The 19,028-nt window shown below is 39.1% G+C and overlaps 1 protein-coding gene across 2 annotated transcripts in view; it reads right to left on the reverse strand.

The window, feature by feature from the left end:
* The window catches only part of slc8a3 (solute carrier family 8 member 3), a 138,408-nt gene that overhangs the window by 20,415 nt on the left and 98,965 nt on the right, over window positions 1-19,028 (reverse strand). The window contains exon 4 of one of the 2 annotated variants that reach the window (XM_015351225.2): window positions 1,421-1,438. The exons of the other annotated variant lie outside the window; for it this stretch is intronic. Coding sequence (XP_015206711.1) covers window positions 1,421-1,438 — 18 coding nt within the window. The remainder of the gene's footprint in view (window positions 1-1,420; window positions 1,439-19,028) is intronic. 2 annotated transcript variants of the gene reach the window in all.

Genomic DNA, 19,028 nt, shown 5'->3' on the forward strand with positions numbered 1-19,028 from the left:
TGCTCTTGTAGATAAAAGTATTGATTTTGAGAAGTAGGAATTTTGTCATGATTGTGTGAAGATGTTTTTGTGGAGAGGGGTAAAGGGTATGAAGATGCTCAGACTGTTGTTGCTAAATCCATGAAAGAGTCTCTGTATCACTCTCACCCATAGTTAAGGACTGACTTCACCTCAACTGAATGCATATGATTTGTAGAAAAAAGGTTAGAGCCAAGCTGTGCTGTAGAGAAATTAGATGGCAGCTGAACAAGAGGTTTATTAAGTTTCTTTTGACAATTCAGAGTGTGCATTGTGGAATTTAACTGCGCACATATGGAACATGATTGAACACAGAGAAGGACATTGATCATGATTACTAGATTATGAATTTGGTATATTTAGGTATAATTTGCATGTTAATGTGCTGCTTGATACATAATAAAATATTAGGACAATGTAAAGTGGTTTCATGATCTCTATCACTGCATATGTGATAATTAAAACTGATCACTCAAATGGGGTGGAGCTGATCATTTCACTAGCAGCAGTTAGGCTGTTGACAGGAAATAGGCTTGGCTGTTGTGGTCAAGCTAGTGTGAACATCACCAAGAAAGGGTCATGATTCCAGCAGCCGATTGTAAATTTCCTGTGCTGTGATAATCGCTGAGTTAATGTACCTGAAAATTGAGTCCAGATTTTGAAGGAGGTGACCTGGAAAGTGGTAGCAGTACAGTTTTAGGATTTAAAACAATATTCCTAATTCTCTTCCTTTATCGGCCATGTTGTAGCCTTTAGTTACACAAGCTATTTCAGGACTGAGAAAAGACAGGCTCTGCTTGGTCAAAGGGTTATAGATTTTACTTCTCCACGTCCAACTCCAATAAACTGATGGCATGAGTGCAGTAAATTGCTAAGAGAAACTGTACAAGGCAAAGGCATTAATTCACCTGTAACCTTTTGAAGGCCTGTGCACTGTATCAGTCTGAATGATTCAGGTGGAATGAGGTGTGAAAAAATCTCTAGAATATCTGCTTTCACCTGCTGCAGGAACAGATCTCGAGATCAATGCTACCGCAAGCCCATAAAAGGCCAAAGAGTGCTACAATGATCTAAAGACGTTCAGTCAGATTTTCATTTGGTTTTTGTGTAAAGGGTCCATTCCTTTCTTCACTTGGTGATAAATGTATACTCCTTGCTGGCCGATGCAAGTCAATGACCTTAAAAGCAAGTACAACTACACTACTGCACAACTATTTTCACACAGCCCAGTTTCCCCAGTTAGCACAATCAAGTCCAGCTGCATGCCATACCTGCAACCAGGGAAGATCAGCACTTAACCGCAACGACTGCAGAATTACACAGATCACTCTTTAGACACAAAAAAAGAAACTGGTGCAGACAGATGAGCGACAGTATAGTGAAATGACACCAGAGCGCTTACCTTGTGTCAGGAGGAGAGCTGCAGGGGTTGGAGGTCAACCATAAAAAAACAAACAAGGAGAAAGAGAGAAAATGAAAGATCAATCACAGCTGAGGGACCAGAAAGGATGATAGATGTTAAATTCCTAATAAACTCAAATATGCAGAGGGCAATTTTCCATTGCTGGCAACCAAAAAACAGCTCTGTATTTAGGATGAGACTGATTCTCTGTGGGAAAAGCCAGTGAGCGTGGAAAAGGTCTGCAAGGCAGAGGAATAATTAAAAAGGATCCAGAGTGGGCTGAGAAAGGTGGTGTGGCACAGAGACTACGTGCACACTGCAGCACAGCTCAATCTCTGGGATTAGAAAATAGGACATGGTTGTCATTGAAAGTACAGTGCATTGGAGCATTTCATTGTTGCCTTTACTGAAATTTAGACTTCTTAATCATCAGACTTTAATACTATCACATATTTAGTACTTATTTAAAGTTGAGTGCATATTTGTAAGCTCCTGCCCACATTTGTCTTTATTCTCTGTGCCAGAAACTTTAATGGGACTGTGCCCTGATCAGTTATACAATATATATTTTAAGGAACTGGATAGCAGAAAATGGGGCACAAAATGTGTCCAAGAGAGGACATATTGATATTAGAAATACTTCACCCACTTAAAGGTGAAATGAAAGCTAGGAGAGATGCTGGGAGAGTAAGGAGTGCTCTGCATTACCTGTTTCTTCCAGGTAAGCAAACTCCCACAAGACACTGAGAACAATGGTCACCCATTCCTGTTAGTCTACAATGGAGCCCTGCTTGTTTAAGCAGTTCACTTCGCTTGAACTCAAACAAAGCTTAAGGTATTTCTAAAAATATACTGTAACTATGCCAGGAAACCCTTTAACAAACATCTCTTGTCATGACACTCTCTGAAGTATCTGCTCTTTTTTTCAGCAGTAAAACAAAAGGACAGATGGGATGAATCACAGAAAACAGCTCTTTTCTAATGAACACGTTGCAAACATTTTTAAAATATATTATCAACCGCATTGACTTAAGAGAACGGTTATGAACTCCATTTTAACTGGTCTGTCTGTGACATGAGATTTTTCACAGAGCCTCTAAATGGAAGATAATTTTCTTTTAATCATCACTGTAAAATGTGCTAATTGCAGCAACTCACTGAGGTTTTTTAAAAAAAGTTTAACTGAAATTTGTGCCACACTGCTTCAAAATGGATTCTAAAACCCAGAAGAGAGGAATGTGAATGCGGCCAAGATTGCAATAATATATTGCAATAATATCATGCAGGATAGAAACAATAACTGAAACAATTAATGTTTTTTCTCATGAAATCTATTCTTCCAGGAGACTGATTTTTAAAATTATATCTAGTCGGAGTAATTAAGCAAAGAAATTTAATTGATGAGGGACCTGCATGCACTTTAAATGTTGATTATTAACAGCAGGTTTTGCACTAGTGCTCCAGTTTCCTCTTAGAGTTCAAAAACAAACTTGTAGGTTAATTGTTTTTTGGGAAAATTGGCCCTGGTGTGAGTGGTTGAATGTTTTTGTGTCTGTGTGCCCTGAGATGGACTGGCATCCTGTCCAGGGTGTACCCCACTTTTGATCCCTTGCTTGCTGGGATAGACTCTGGCTCCCCCCAGCAATCGTGAACTGGATGAAATGGCTTGAAAATGGATGGATATTAACAGCAGGTCTGTGGATTAAGGGCAAAAATCAAGCATTTACCCTGCCATAAAGTTCACAGATATAATTTTGCCATCCCTGCGCATGTTGTCTAAAATAAATGGACTAAAATACAATCTACAGTATTAAGGTGCTAGGTTCATGCTGGTTCTAAAGTAATGGAAGCAAAAAAGAATCAGACCCAAGATGCCTCTTACTGATTCAGTTTCTGGAGTCAGTTTTGACTGAACACCTCATCAATACTGTACATTCCCTACCATTGAATCAGTCTACAGTAAAATTAGCCATTTCAGCTCCGTGCACTCACAGCTCTCAGATAGAATAACAATCTTCCACTCTAAGTCCCAAATCTAACTGTATCTAATTTTAGCTCATCATTGCCCTGACCTAGGCCAATCTGTACAAATGATTTAGACTTCTTAGACACAATCAGGAGTTACACAATATCTATGGCAGGAGTATCAACAATTTAATCAAAGCCTCTGCTAGTATTGTCTGCCATTGTAACAACTTTGTTCTTAATACTGCTTTGTAAGAGATAAATGATCGCAAAATCACAAGGTAAACAATACTGTACATGAGCAGCCAATATGAAGTGTTGTAGCACCTGATCCATCACATTTACCAATCAAATCCAATTGACACAATATCAGGTTTCCTATCATTAACCTAATTTGTGACTCCCTACATATCCACAAACATAAAAGCTTTTGTAGACAATATAGATCTTGCAGGGGTAGCAGTGGCTAACATTTCAGTTTAAAAACATCATATAATTGATTCTGCATAAAAAGAAGGAAAAGAAAAGAGTGAAAAGACTTTTGATAGCAGTAGAACAGGAGAGCAGAGATGTGCGTGAGGGGGTGTCTTCAATGAGAAACACAAAGCCTGATCACCGACACCCTAGGTTTCTTTAATTAAAATCACTAAATCAGATTCCCTTGAACACCATCTTTCTTCCTGAGTAATGGTGGAGTTTTGCACTCTCTGGAAAGCTACAAAACCCAGCTTTCTAATTAACATTTTGACACACATTATCTAGTAATGCTGTAGCCTCAGTGGAAATAACTGCTGTGTAGAGGCCAGAATAAACTCTTTCAGTGCAGACTGTGTTGTAAAAGTAAACACGTTCTTTGTTGTCATTATTAATACCAAATTGTGAATTTAGGACCAGTGGAAGGGAGGTCCTGAAAGGTGCCAGAATATACTTCAAAAAACAAGTCTTCAAACAAAACCACCATATGGTGGTGTGGCCCAAAAACCATCAATCTCTTCGAAAATGTTTGGGAGGTGAAGAGAATATGCACTAATTTAAGGAACAAATCGCTGAACCCTCACTGGAAAGTTGACTGGAAAGAAAATTCACCTGCCAGCGTTTGGCAAATCAATGCTCTCTGTCATCTTGCTCTGTGGTTGCTACTATTCTTGTGATTTCTCTAATAGGATGTCACCTATTGCACACCGCCAAAGAGATATCTTCCTTTTGCTGCTCTGCAGATTTCACTTAGTAACAGATTCAATTCAACAGGATCTATTATGGAATTAAGGGGCTAATCACCTGGACTTCTTCATATCAAAAGGCATAAGCCATAAGATGATTAGACTGGAATCCCAGCAGCAAAAAAGTAGAGAAAAGTGTGTGTTTTTTGTTTCATCTTTAAATGAAGTCAGGGAAAAAGAGAAAACTGAAAAAAATAGTTATTTGGGTTTTATATTCCCATTACTATTTAAAAAGATAAAATACATTATTCTTTCTAACATGAGGTCTCTAAGAATGATACTGATTTTTGATCTGCCATTCTTACTCCATATAGGGTCACATTGTTCAAATAGACATAAAAGGCTTCTGATTTATATCTAATGAATATGTAAGCAGGAATATGCTGACAGAGGGTTCTGCAACTTCTAAACCATTTGTACTTTTCATTTTACCCAGATGAAGAAGGACTACTTTTCAAAATGACCTACAGTATATGGGTTTTAACCCATATAAACACAGGGAACAACACAATACCTTTCTTTTCTTGTTTGGTCTTGTATGCTGTTTGTGTGTCGAGGCTGGGAAACTGGGAGCTTCTTCTATGTGTTCTGCTCCATCCTGCATTTTGAAAAGTCTCAGTGCAATCAATACTTTGTCTGACACGAGTGATTTGTCAGGGATGTATTATTTTTGCTATTCTGTTCTCCAACGGCTTAGTGCGAGGAGCGCTTAGTGAAAATGCACGCTGAGCTTTCCGTGGCAATTACTGCTTTCAACGTTCATCATCCTACCAGCATGAGGCCATTTGAACCAAGACAGTCTTTTTTTTTTGCTATCCTCTTGCTCTGAGATTCTCTCTTCTGGGCTTCTAAGCCTTGAAATTCAACAGGGTTCAATAAGGCCAATTAGATATAGGCTGGGCAGGAATCCATGGCAACAGTAACTACACAACCGACAATTCTCATATCCTAGACTGAAATACTGAGCGACTGTGGGAAGCATTGGTAATTCTGCCACACACTGCTTGTGCAGGAGCCCAAGAATAATCCAAATATTCTATATCAATGAGTGTGCGTTATAAAGGTCTTTTCTGTTACTGTTTGTAGGCTAATCCAGTTATTTAAAGGGAAGGCAACCTGAGCTATTTATGTTTAAAAGCAAAAAATCATTATATTTAAATCAAGGGATGGCACATTAATAATAATTATAATTGCTTACATTTATATAGTGCTTTTCTGGACACTCCACTTAAAGCACTTTACAGGTAATGGGGACTCCCCTCAACTCCCAATGTGCAGCATCCACTTGGATTATGCGACATCAGCCATAGTGCACAAGAACACTCACCACACATCAGCCATCAGTGGGGAGGAGAGCAGAGTAATAAAGCCAATTCATAGATGGGGATTATTTGGAGGCCATGATTGGTAAGGGCCGATGAGAAATCTGGCCAGGACGCCGGGGTTACACCCCTAATCTTTTCGAGAAACACCCTGGGATTTTTAATGACTTCGGTTTTACGTCTCATCCAAAGGATGGCGCCTGTTTAAAGTATAGTGTTCCTGTCACTATACTGGGGCATTGGGACCCACATGGACCGCAGGGTGAGCGCCCCCTGCTGGCCCCACTAACACCTCTTCCAGCAGCAACCTTAGGTATTTCCAGGAGGTCTCCCATCCAGGTACTGACCAGGCTCACACCTGCTTAGCTTCAGTGGGTTGCCAGTTGTGAGTTGCAGAGTGATAAAACTGCTGGCTTAAAACCGTGGCATGAAGGAGTATGGGCTTATTTAAATTATTGTGTCCAATTTTGGTCACCACATTTTAGAAAAGACGTTGCTGCTCTGGGTTCAGCCCAGGGAAGGGCTACCTGAAACATTCTGTGGCTTCACGGAATATTTTACACTAACAGGCTGAAGGAACTGAGCCTTTTCAGCCAAGAGATTTAGATTTAGATTCAGATTTAGAGCGGAACTGACTCGAGTATTCAAAACCCTCAAAGAAACTAACAAAGCCAACCCAGTGCATTTCTTCAGAATAAACAGTGAAACACAAACTATGTTGAAGTACATATAAAACTAAGATCAGGAGGCCATTCTTTATGCAAAGTGTTGTGGGAGTGCAAATTAAGCAGCACAGTTATGTTGCTGATGTTGAAACCTTGTCTTCTTTTATGAAATACTGTATCTAGATGAGATCCTTGAATCAATTAGTTGCAAACTACCAAACAGACTAGATGGACTGCATGACCTCCTTTCATTTGTAACCCTTCTTATGGTCCTATGGCAAGGTGCCCAAGTAATTCACTAAAAAACACATTACTTAATTCCAAAGTGGTGGAAAAATATGAATGAAAGCCATCTCGATTTGTTTTGCACTGAAGCAATAGTTGAACTGCTTTGTGAGTCTGGAAATATTCACTTTATCAATGTCATCACATCACTTTCAATAACCACAATTCAGGGTCACAGTGGCCCAGAGCTTATCCTGAGAAGCACTGGACCCAAGGCAGGATACACCCTGGAGAGGATGCCAGTCCATTACAGGGCCGAGAGACACACACATACAGTACAAGGGCCGATCTTACAGAAGCCAGTTAACCCGCCAGTACAGTATGTCTTTGGATTGTGGGAGGAAACCAGAGCACCCACAGGAAACCCACGCAACACAGGGTGAACATGAAATACCCCATGCAGATAGCAACCCTCTTGAACACAGGGAGAACGTACAGATAGCACCCCAGGTCCAGAACTGAACCCAGGGTCCCAGCGCTGCGAGGCAGCAATGCTAACCACTGTGTCACTGTGCTGCCATGTTCATTTTAAATGACTACATACTCCCTTAAAGTTTAAGTGAACCTTTGTAGAAGTGGTTGCAGCATTCCAGGAGTTGTAGTCCATGTAGAACTCCTCTGCTCGTGTAGAATGTGCGGAGATTGTTCTGCGAGGCCCAAAGCCCCAGGAATGTTGCACCATGGTCCCATTATCTTTTGTACTGTACTGATTGTACAATCTAGTCATTGTACTGATTCAGACTCCTGGATCACATTGTGCTGCGGGCTGTAGGAAGCTTTTGCATTACTAGATACTGCCCTGTGGAATGGACAGGAGCCCTGTGGTGACTGGTAGAAGATCTAGCGCATGGGGGAACAGCTCCATTACTGAAGGGGCCAGAAGATTTATGGTTTTCACTCCACCTGAGTCCTTAATTACCTAATTGAACCCAAGTTGAAGCCTGTCTTTACTCTTAAGACTCTGTAGGTTTAAACCCTACAGGACTGGGTTTAAGACCCTTGAGGACCGAAGCTGAGCTCCACTGGTGTAGTTGGTGTGCTGGTGTAGCAATCAAGCCAGAATAGGAGGAGAGAATTAAAGGAGGGGTGTACGACAGAGACTCCACATATACTGTATAGGGTAAAAAATAGTTTGCTGACACTCTTCTATTTCCCAAAACTTACAAGTGTCATCTGCCCCATGCCTGGGTATTAACAAGAAAACTGTGTAGCATGCTGCTTTCTATGGGGAACTCCCCTAAATGGTATACTGGCACAAAAAGGGAACACGTCATTCATTGTGGGGATGTGCTGCAGCAGAGACAGGGACAGAGAAACTTTCTTATGGTCCAGATCTGGTACAGATACATTTAGCAGTGGGTTCTGCCTTGTGATCTGGGCCTTTCTACAACCCTGCATCAAGCCTGTGCGTAATGCTAAAGATGTGGGTTTGATCCCTGGTGCAGTCAGCTTTAATGCTACTATCTATACCTTTTCCAACCACAGTAATGTGACTGGTATTTAGTCACAAAGTTTCTCATTACCTTTGTTTCCCAGAACACAGAAATATATTGCACTCATCAACTCTGAGCATGCAACAACCAAATGAATGTCAATGTAGCGGACATACCAAAATAATTCACCTGAGTTTTTGGCCTTGTTATCCACTCTTACTACAGTAACAGCTCAGGGGCATTTAGCTGTTTCTGACTTTTGACACAAATGCATCTTATTTTAAACCTCCTCCCACAAATGCCAGACATTCAAGTTTAAGTTATTTTTGAATTGAACTGCTCTCCCAATTGTTAATTCTAAAGCAGTTATGTGTCATGAAAAATGAGTCATCCATTGAGTTTTTGTTGTCGTCAGCTGTTCATTTCTATTCACTTGCAACATTGGAATTTTGCAAAGGCTTCTACTTGCTGGTTGAGATCAAAGTAATTGCATTTCTCTTACAGCACTCCAGAGCTCCATGAACTTCCCACTGTGTTCCAGTGTCCTCCTCTGTAAGAGAGGCTGGCCTAATCCTTCAGTTTCTGCTCTTTTCCTCACACTGCTGTTCAACAGCACGTTTATTAAACAAACACTGAAGGACACTGCAGTTTCCAGTGAACAAACCTTCCCAGGTCAACTTTGGGCTTCAGTTTTTTCACTAAGATAAACACTTTAATACACATGCAATGTGTGATTCAATTTTTTACTTTTACACCAGAGATGTGTTATCTAGTCTGCTTAATGCTCCAGAAACCAGGATGAGTTCTGGTCCAATGAGCTTCTGTGGTTCAGAAGCCTTACACATGGGAAGAGGTAAGAATACTTTGGTTACCTTTAATGTGTTACAGGTCCTCCCCAGCAAACAGGATTTTCATGATGTGACTGTCACCCACTTTAACAGACCAGTGCATATTAACTGTTAATAGCTCAGGTGGAGTGTACTGGAATTTGTATCACACAGTATACCACAGATATACCTCTGCTATTAGGCTTTAGTGGTTAATTTGTTAATCCCAAAGAAGATTCACAGAGCAAAAATGCACATTTTTGTGCACTGTTTATGTAAGAAGGTGGTCCTTTGTCACAAACAACTGTAACAGGAATTTTTAAAAAGAAAAAAAAAAGTTTTCTTCCCTTCACCTCAGGAGTCTATATAAATGACCTTAAAGTATTAAACTTTTTTTCCCCTTTTTATATTTATTTCAATGTGTGACATTTTTATTGAGAGATGTTTTACGAGTGAATATACCTCAAGAAATGTCTGTCACGTACAGTACCTGCAAGGTCTCTTACAAAAGCACCTGACTTCCTAACAATGTCAACCCAAAGGACTCCTTCAAGCTTGACAATGACATAGGAGAATGAGAAAGCAGAAATTACACAGAAGTGCATTTAGGACTAAAAACAAGAAACTCTGTTACACAGTCATAGGTACTAAAGTTGACTCATTATTTGATTATGCAAGATATATTTTAACAATAGGCTACAAATAACAAAATGCACAAAATAGACCACATACAGTAGTTCCATCTTGTTCATCACCTGTCTTAATAGGTTATCTTCTGTGTCCTGTACAGGCCACACTGTTGTGAAGGACATACTGTACTGTAGATGGTTTTGCACATAGATGTGAACAATGCCATAAGAAAACCTTTATTTTTTTTCTTTTTACCACCATTGTTTAGATTTGTAGCATTTAATGTTTTGTTCCAGGCAAGAGCCATCACCATTCATGTTTACATGACGAATGGCAAAAAGATTATACTGACAGAAGAGAAAAATCATTTTAAAGTATCCCCTCAGCATGTAGATGTGTATCAATGTTCTGCCTGTTTATTAGAAAAAAAAAGATTATTATAGCTGATCAGCAGATATGTTGCATACAGTAACACTGATGTTTTAAATCCTTAGCATCTGAACATAAGAAGGGTGACAATGGAAAAGAGCTAATTCTGCAGTAGTAAAACAGGACTTCTTTTTCTAATAGTGGAGCTAATACAAAATGATCAGACATTATACTACTGTACATGTGCCCGCTGAGGCAGCTTTCAGCAATAGAGGTTTAGCATGTGCACTAAACTACACAAATCAAGTGTCACAGTTTCACTGAGGTCTCTGATTAATGACACTGATACCTAGATAACCAACAGGTCATCTGCTACTGGACAGTGAGAGGCAGCTGAGGCAACAGCGACTCACTGATCGACCTCATGCTGCTTTTGACCCCCATTCAACGAAAAAGGTCAGTTTGGTCAGTCTCTTTTTCTTGTAGCTGTTTATGTTCAGATAATTTAAGATCAAAGAATTGAACAGGGTGATTTGAAGGGTTAGATTTACAAAAAGTGGATTTATAGTTTTCATAATTTCATTCATCCACTTTTAATAATTGCTTTATCCTTAGAGGACCAGATGGACCAGAAACTAATCTGGCAGGCAAAGAGTGCCAGTCAGGTAAAAAATTATATAGTTATGTTTTTCCATGAAATTCTGTACAGTGCTGATATTGGTTACAGTCTTGGGCCAATACAAGGCTGATGGACGTGATTATATTCAAATCTAATAAAGAAACAACTGATATTGGCCCAGTGCTGGCTGGTTATCTAAAGAGATGTTGTTGTTCAGATATATTTCCATCAACATCTTGCAATACTTGCAAAAGTGCAATACTTTTCAATAGACATGTGCAAGAGCGACATGACACTCTCTCAATTTAAAAAAAAATAAAACCTAAGCCGATGGTTCTAAAAATCTTTATTAAAAAATTGGTTTAGTTATTTTCACGTTCAAATCTGTAATCTTAATTTAAGCCTTATAGGAGCAATGTTCATGAGAGTTATGAATCATATGATTTGTGATTTCTGGCACATTCGAATAATTCCTCCTCAATTTTAAGATTAATTTCACAATGCCTTACCCCTTAAGCACCTTCAGGAAAAAAGAGAGAATTTTTAAAGTTGGAAAACTGAGGGCTTACGTTTTAGGTTTGTACTGAAATCTATTAATGTTTCAAACTAATACTTTATCTTAGAGAATTCAGCATTAAAGAGCTTCAAAATAACTGCTATTATTTATAAATCAAGAACGTCCCTCAGCATCTTCTGAAATGCAAAATGAGTACTGTGCTGTCTTTTTGTCAACTTTTCTTAAAGTGGACTGGAAGCTTTGTCCCCAGCTGACATGTTTAATCCATTTTTTCTGTGCTAGCAAAGTTTTTCCATGCCTTTCCTTTCACTTTTTCTAAGGAAACAAGAATCTGCTGGAGAATGGCATTGCTTTAAAAAACAATCCCATAGAATGTGCAAATTCTATCAGAAGATGTTTATAGCATCTATTGCTCTCTGTGATAGCGCCGCCCAGAGCCCAGGTAAGAGGCTTGCAATTGGATCCTCAGATCTCCGGACTCATGAAATGGAAAATCCAAGTGTGGGTTAAAACAATTATTCAACTTAGAAATATCTAAGATTTAAACACATTTCAAATGTCAGCAAAGCTTACTAGGATCTATACTATATATATTGCTCATTAGGTGGCCAAAGAATGAAGTTGCTGGGCACCTTGTTTTTGTTAGTATTATTTTTTTCCACCTCAATCTGTAGCATTGTTTCTAAAATGCATATCAATTGGTGAAAAAATGTTATGCACTGATTTGACATAAGTCTCATATTTTTCTCTCAGCCACTGATCATTGCAGGATACAGACTCTGATTTAACCACAGAACCACTGGGGATAGTTTACATTAGACAGAACCAGGAGGTTAACAGTTTTCTTAATGTCTTGTAAGTGTTTTGAAATTGAAGGAGGACAGCTTAATTTTCAGTCACTGCCAGGAGTAATATTTATGCTTTCATTTATATGAACACTCACGGATTTCTCCTTCTTATTGCCCGGTTGGATTTTCTCTCTGCATTCATTCATATTCTAATGATCTTATATACCACAAAATCTTAACATTACTTGAAAACACTGGCGTTGGAGTAGACTATATTCTATTTTATTTTCATATCAATGGGATTTATTTCTTTTGACTTACTAATTTACCATGTTAATTAATTGATAATTACTAAATAATTGATTATTCCTGGAGGGACTCCACAGCAAACATTTAAAAATGTTGCACACATTTTCTTCATGTTCTGCACACAAGATTCTCAAAAGTTTTTTTTTTGTTGTTGTTGAAACAGCAACATAATCATCCTAGTTTCAATAATTCCATTCACCTATTTCAAATTACTTATTCAAGAAGCCAGTGATGAGATTCCTGTACAAAAATGACTGAGGAGAAGTGACACATTATTATGTAATTTGAAAATGTCATTGATATATCTGTTTGACATGATGAGGGCTTTACCAAATTCATTAACTTTTTTGTTTCGGAAATGTCACAGTCATAACATTTCAGAATGACTTAGTTCCACTTATTCTTAAATTTCATGGTTTTGGAAACAATCATGAACATGGAATTAACAACAGCAAAGTAGTTTTAAAACTTGAAATATAACAATAGCAGATGTTTGTGAAGGACTTGTTTCATATGTAATGCAGAGGTTTGGGAATTGCTGGTTATCAATTCCAGTCTTTTCATGCTGAAAGTGGCTGAATGCAAACATGACACTTTTTGCATTGGAGTCCTTTCTTGATAAATAAATGTGTCTCAGGCACGGCTCTGGATGTTAAACAGACTATTTGGCTAATTAAGGTTTAAGCAAAGTTAATGTCATTTGTACAGAGCTCCTGACAAAATCACAGCTTTGCGTATTATCAGAGGATCACTGGAAGGAAACAGTTTAAGGCAACACAAAAAAGGAGGATGCACATCTACAGTAAGTGCTCTTGGTGAGTGTGCCACAAAATGCTGCCACTGACACTCACTGCTTTGCAAACCATAATTTGAGGTACATGAGGATTAGAAACCAATTGTTTCAGGTGAGACCATTTTATAAAGAATAGCAGTACAGCGAGAGAAATATTTTATTAACTGCCCAGACATTCATCTTTGCTCCTTTATTTACCTAATTTTGTAAATATCAGAAGCATTGACACCTGAAAACTTTTAAATAATCCTGCTGGTTCCTTTAAAAAACATTTTTTTTGTGTTGAGAGTTTACAGAAGTTTGCAGCGTCTTCAGGGCTTCATTAGTACCACAAGTATTGTGGTATTGAGCTGTCTGCTCGAAATGGTGTAATTTAACAGAACTTCTGAAGGAGGTCTAATCTTGCACATCCACTTTCCTGCATATAAATACTCCCTGACTGCTGACAGCTCTTTGCCCTCCTTCCTCCACCACAACTTTACCCCTGCAACTGCCTCTCTGGCTCATTCCTCGTAATGAGGGAGATAAGACAGGGCTGATCTTTAGCCAGAGCTGTCATTTCCTCAGACAGGCGCATTACTGCCAAAGTATTATGTAAGCTATGCCTTTATATTTGTCAGCGTATTTTGTCATAATTACAATTTTACTAAACTGTAAAGTGAAGTGTAGGTTAGGCAAACTACAGGCATCTTTGATCAATAGTCACTACACAATGGTGCACAATTTATCGAACTCTAACTGAGTGAGGTGAATTTAAGTTGGCCAGAGAATCGTGCACAACATAACATCCTCTGGCTTCTTGGATGCCAATGAATTTCCAGTATTATCAATGGGAGCCACATAAATCTTTCATGATTCCAAAAAACAAGAGGTATAAAACAGAAGGCAATTGTGGACAGTTTAATAAATTTATAAAGATTTGTGTTTTGCTCACAGGGGAGCAAGTCTCATTATGAAAATAACATGCTACAGTACTCTGTGGAAATGGAAGCTTTTTTTGCTACACACAAGAAACATCCAAATAAAATTATTTTAAAATCACTGAAGCCCTTGTGTATAAGATATATCCTTCTCTTTTTCATTCATTCAAGCATGGCAGTTCAACCTACTCTGCACCTCTTCCCACAAGTGTTCGTTAACATCACTTCCAGACTTTTTCCCAAATTCGACTGCTGCCAAGCAATGGAAATATTCTAGGTCTGTGGAATATAAAAACAAACTGAAATGATCGTGGTTCAAGAGCAAGGGTTTAGCCAAGTGGACACAACTTCCCACATTAGATTCTAAGTGAAGCAAGGAAGCAAAGCCATTGACAGTGAGAAAGCCATGCAAGGGCAGGCCAGCAGCGGAGAGCGAAATGGGTACGTCAATGAAGATGAACGAACAGCACGGGGCACAGGCAATGGGACACAGAGACGGCACAGGACCACGCAAAGAACCGATGACCGAAACAGGGTGAGAGTAGGAATACAGGAGGAGAAGTGCAGAACCAAAAGGGGGGAAAAAAACAACAACTAGATCCCGGCAGGAACAAAAAAATACCCCCCAAATCAAAATGTAATTTCAAAAATGTCCGGAACAGGAATTTAGCTTCACCGAAAGATGAAGGTATGGTGTTTTATTGGGTTTTCCTACATTGCACTCCAAATTCTAGCAGGAGAATGTCTCTTTTCGCCCTTCCAGGCAGGGGTTCTCCGAATAGTAGCTGTTTTAGTGGTTGGGCACAAGTTCTGATAATGGAATGGGAGAAAATCTAAGCAGATTTGTTTTACTTTGTACATTGCCACCCTGTTTAATAACCCACAACTGACAGAAAATGTTGTTGCTCCAGGAATTCTTACCACATTCTAAGCTGAACAAATGACCCTTATTAGCAGAGCATGTGGTGAGAGGAATCAGTATTCAGCTCTGTGGTACGCCAAGTGCTGAGAAGGCCGACTGGCAACACAATCTAGCATCTATCTAAGCCTGCCTGCTGCACACTCCAGTAGGTACCTCTGGCAGCATGTTCTAAGGCTACAGGCTGATTCACTGTAGTTTCCTCCAGACTTTGATTCTCAACGTCCTGGATTGGTTTCTTTTAATTAAATTAAACTTATTTTCAATTATATTAGTAAAACATCAAATTGAATAGAGAAAAGCTGAGAAACATCTTCTGGGCTACTGTGCCACTTCAGTCTGTACTGCAAATGTCCACTGGGTCACCTTTACATTGGACATCAGGGTTGAGGTTCAGCCCAAAATCACAAAAACGATGAAAGGCCGAGAGTAAAACATTTTGGTAATCTGGTGAGTTGTTTCTTGGGATACTAGCCTTTCTAATGCAGGCAGTGATTATTATTTGGTATGCTCACCAATAGACATTTACTGTACTGAATTGCAAATTGTGAGTGGAACAGATTTATTCATGATAATGAGGTACACAAATGGAACTTTGACCAAAATAAATCACTAGACTCAAAAGCATGGTAAATAGCTAATATATCTAAGCTACGCAGAAAACACTGCACTTCATTCTATATTAAATATTCTGAAAGATCTCATCCCAGATAATATTGCTATGCTCATTCTGAGTGTATTCAGTTTATTCACGTTAATGACCCTTCCGGTGCATTTATCAACTTTGGTCTATTACTGTAAATAGGCTGATTTTTTATACATTACATGACATGGTAAGAAATGCAGGTATGGCAGCTTATTTTTTTACAAAGAATCACTTCTGAGACTGGGTCTTTATGATTTACAGCTATTGGGTAAAGTAAAAGCTTTTTCGCTTTCCTCCCTGTTGCTTGCTTGAATGTCTATGTGCCTTAAGGCAACACTGCTGCTAAAAAGGGAAACCCAAAATCGCTCCAGTGTTTATAACAACAAGGCTGCACAAATGTAAAGGAGAATGGAAGACTGCAACTAGAGACAGTTTCATACTAAATAAAGAACTGCATGAATCAGATCCAGATGGGACAGAAAGAGAAATGTGTTTCTGGGTGGAAACAGCAAAGGGACATATAAATACCCTAACAGTGCAGAGGAAGCATACGCTGAACAAGTTGTTATACAACAGATAATTTATGAAATAAACACGGAACACGTGGAGAGTGGAGGAGTTAAAGTTTGGAATATTCCAAAACCACGTTGCTGGTTGAAATTCCTTTACCGACCACAGTAGTATGACTTAGCTGTGATCCCAGAGCACTGGATAGGAGGGCTGGCAATGTACACAGTAAAACCACCATCTCTGACAGCAAAGTATCAGATTTACGATAAAATCATTAATCACTGCACTAGTGATGGCCCCACACACAATCTGTTGCAAATTCCTTTTTTTTGATGAGTGGAATGCATAAATCATTACAGTTACCCTGAACAGAAACATACCTGACTGTTTCTAATGAATCAGGTTTTCTTTCTGCACTGATCAGTCAAAATCTGCTACCTGACAACACCCCAGAAGCAAATTTGTGAGACACTAAAGCGCTTAATGCAGTCACTGTATGAACTGCATGCAAATTTCTTTTTTTGTATCAGAATCTGCAGTTACACAGATTCCTCTTTCATTAAATTACAAGGCTGAATGCTTCCTGTATATAGACAATCCTTCCAAAAATCAACATTATTGTAGTTAAATATTAACTACAATACTTGGTTTCACACTTCATCATGATTTGTAGACAATTATTCCCTGCATTATTAGTGCATAGTCTGCTGAGATTATGCTGAATAGACCAGAAGAAATCATTTTAAACCGCAACTAAAATGTTCTCCAATGTACAGGAACCTGTAATCTTACTTTGAAGTGCTGAATGAAACAAAAATATATTATTCAGTCTTTACACTGATGTAGTGAAAGTAACTTTAAAAGTAAATTGCAACAGGTGGCAGAGAGGACCTTTTTGTGCAACATTAAGGAAGACCCCTGTCCCCCAAGACTGCCATAATGACAGTGCTTAAGGATGAAAAATAAATATATAAAATCAATTTTCTGCTGATCTTTGGTGGTTAAAAAAATGAATTGGAAAACTTAAAAGAATCCCTGAACAAAGATCATAGGACTCTGCCTTTCCACTCCCCTTCAGACCTGATATTCCTCGTTTCAGCCATTTCGGTTCACCGAGCACAATGAAGAAATTTTCTCGTTTTTCGTACTCTTCCGCGTCTACTATTTTGACCATTATGGTCTTCCTGCAGTGACACGAGAAAATAAAACAAGACAGAGAGAAAAGTGAATAAATGAGGAAAAAAAGCAAAGTGCAGGCTGTTGCGTCGCGGGCTTTTTTGAAAGACAGAGAGCCGCTGTCTCAAACCCCACGAGCACTTGCACAGTTGTTTCCTCATCAACAGCAGGCAGACGTCCAACCTTCAGCCCAGAAAGCCATTAGTGAGAGGCAGAGACAGCAACACTACCCCCCTCCCACTCCTCTGTCACATGGCTGGTCCTTTCAGGGGAAGACAACTGCCAAAGATCCGTGATTGCTGCACCATATCGGAAAAGAGAAGAGATAGGGTAGGAGCAGGGATCAGTGTTGAACCTTTCAACCTGGGCTGTACATTCTATACAGTACTGTAGGTTTCACATAGTGGTTTTACTGATTCCTTACCTAAACCACATCAGTGATCAGGGTTGTTTTTAGCAACATGTTTGTCTATAGATGCAGTGTCATGTGCTACAGTTGCAGAAGCAATGTGTTCAGCAATACTGGGGGACAGAAAGTTTGCGAGGATGAAACTACATTCTTTAACCTCTCGTACCGAGAATTGGAAAAGATGGATACCTCACTAACTCGTCAGGGCCAAAACGAAACTTTTTCTGAGAAGCTGGAAGGGGTGCCAATTACTCATTGTAATTAAAGATCATGATGGCACTTTTCAAGAGCTCGAGTTCCAGCCCTGATTACCTACCTAAACTGCAGGTCAGTATTTCTCAATCTTGTGCAGTAATTTTCTCATCGGATTTTTAACTGGCCAAGTAAAACCCTGCTTGACCACCATATCTGAGTAGAAGAACTGCTGGGGCAGAATGCGAGCCTTCTCTATCTGCAAGGCACTTTGAGATTGTTTGGGATGTCCTAAATGTTATTGCTATAATAAATAACTATATCAAATTATTGGGGAAATTCTATTTTAAACGGTTCAGATTCAAATCAAATTAAACAATAAACATTTTTTTGAAGAATGTAAGCAAAATAAATAATTTATTCATTGATGTGCTTTAAAATACTGCTACCACAAAGGAGATTGTGATTAATATACTAGTATTTCACAGAACTTTGTTTCACTCATAGACAGGGCAAAAAAATGTGTTTTCATTACATCATACCATTCTGGATTAACAGCGCAGACGAGATTTATGATTTAGAACCAATTTCATTTCATCTTCAGAGGCCTACAGGGTATCACACACTCCAATGACCATAGTTTATGTACTATGTATTCCTCAAGAACTTTCTCTGACTCCTGTGCAGGCTCGGCCTGTGTCCCAGTCATTGGCTTGGCTTATTTGGTAAAGATCAACCTCACACATTTACAAGTCTTTGCTCGTACTGTAAAATCTTTGACTTTTCTCTTCCATCCATCTGTTCTTGCAGGGGAGCATGAGCCTATCTTGGCAAGTAATGGGCACAAGGTGGAATGGGTTCACCAGTCCTTTGTAGGGCACACACAGACACAGACACAGGCATGCACCCACTCTCAGCAGGAATAACCTTCCCAGAAGCCAACAAACCTACCAGTATGTCTTTGAACTTTGGGAAGAAAAAAGAGCGCCCGGAGAAAGCCCAAGCAAAGGGGGGATACATACAAACTCCAAGCAGACAGAACTAGAACCCAGTCCAGAATTGAACCCAGGTCTCCGGTGCAGTGAGGTATAGTA

Source organism: Lepisosteus oculatus, chromosome 8, assembly GCF_040954835.1.
Source record: "Lepisosteus oculatus isolate fLepOcu1 chromosome 8, fLepOcu1.hap2, whole genome shotgun sequence".
Classification (NCBI taxonomy): Eukaryota; Metazoa; Chordata; class Actinopteri; order Semionotiformes; family Lepisosteidae; genus Lepisosteus; species Lepisosteus oculatus.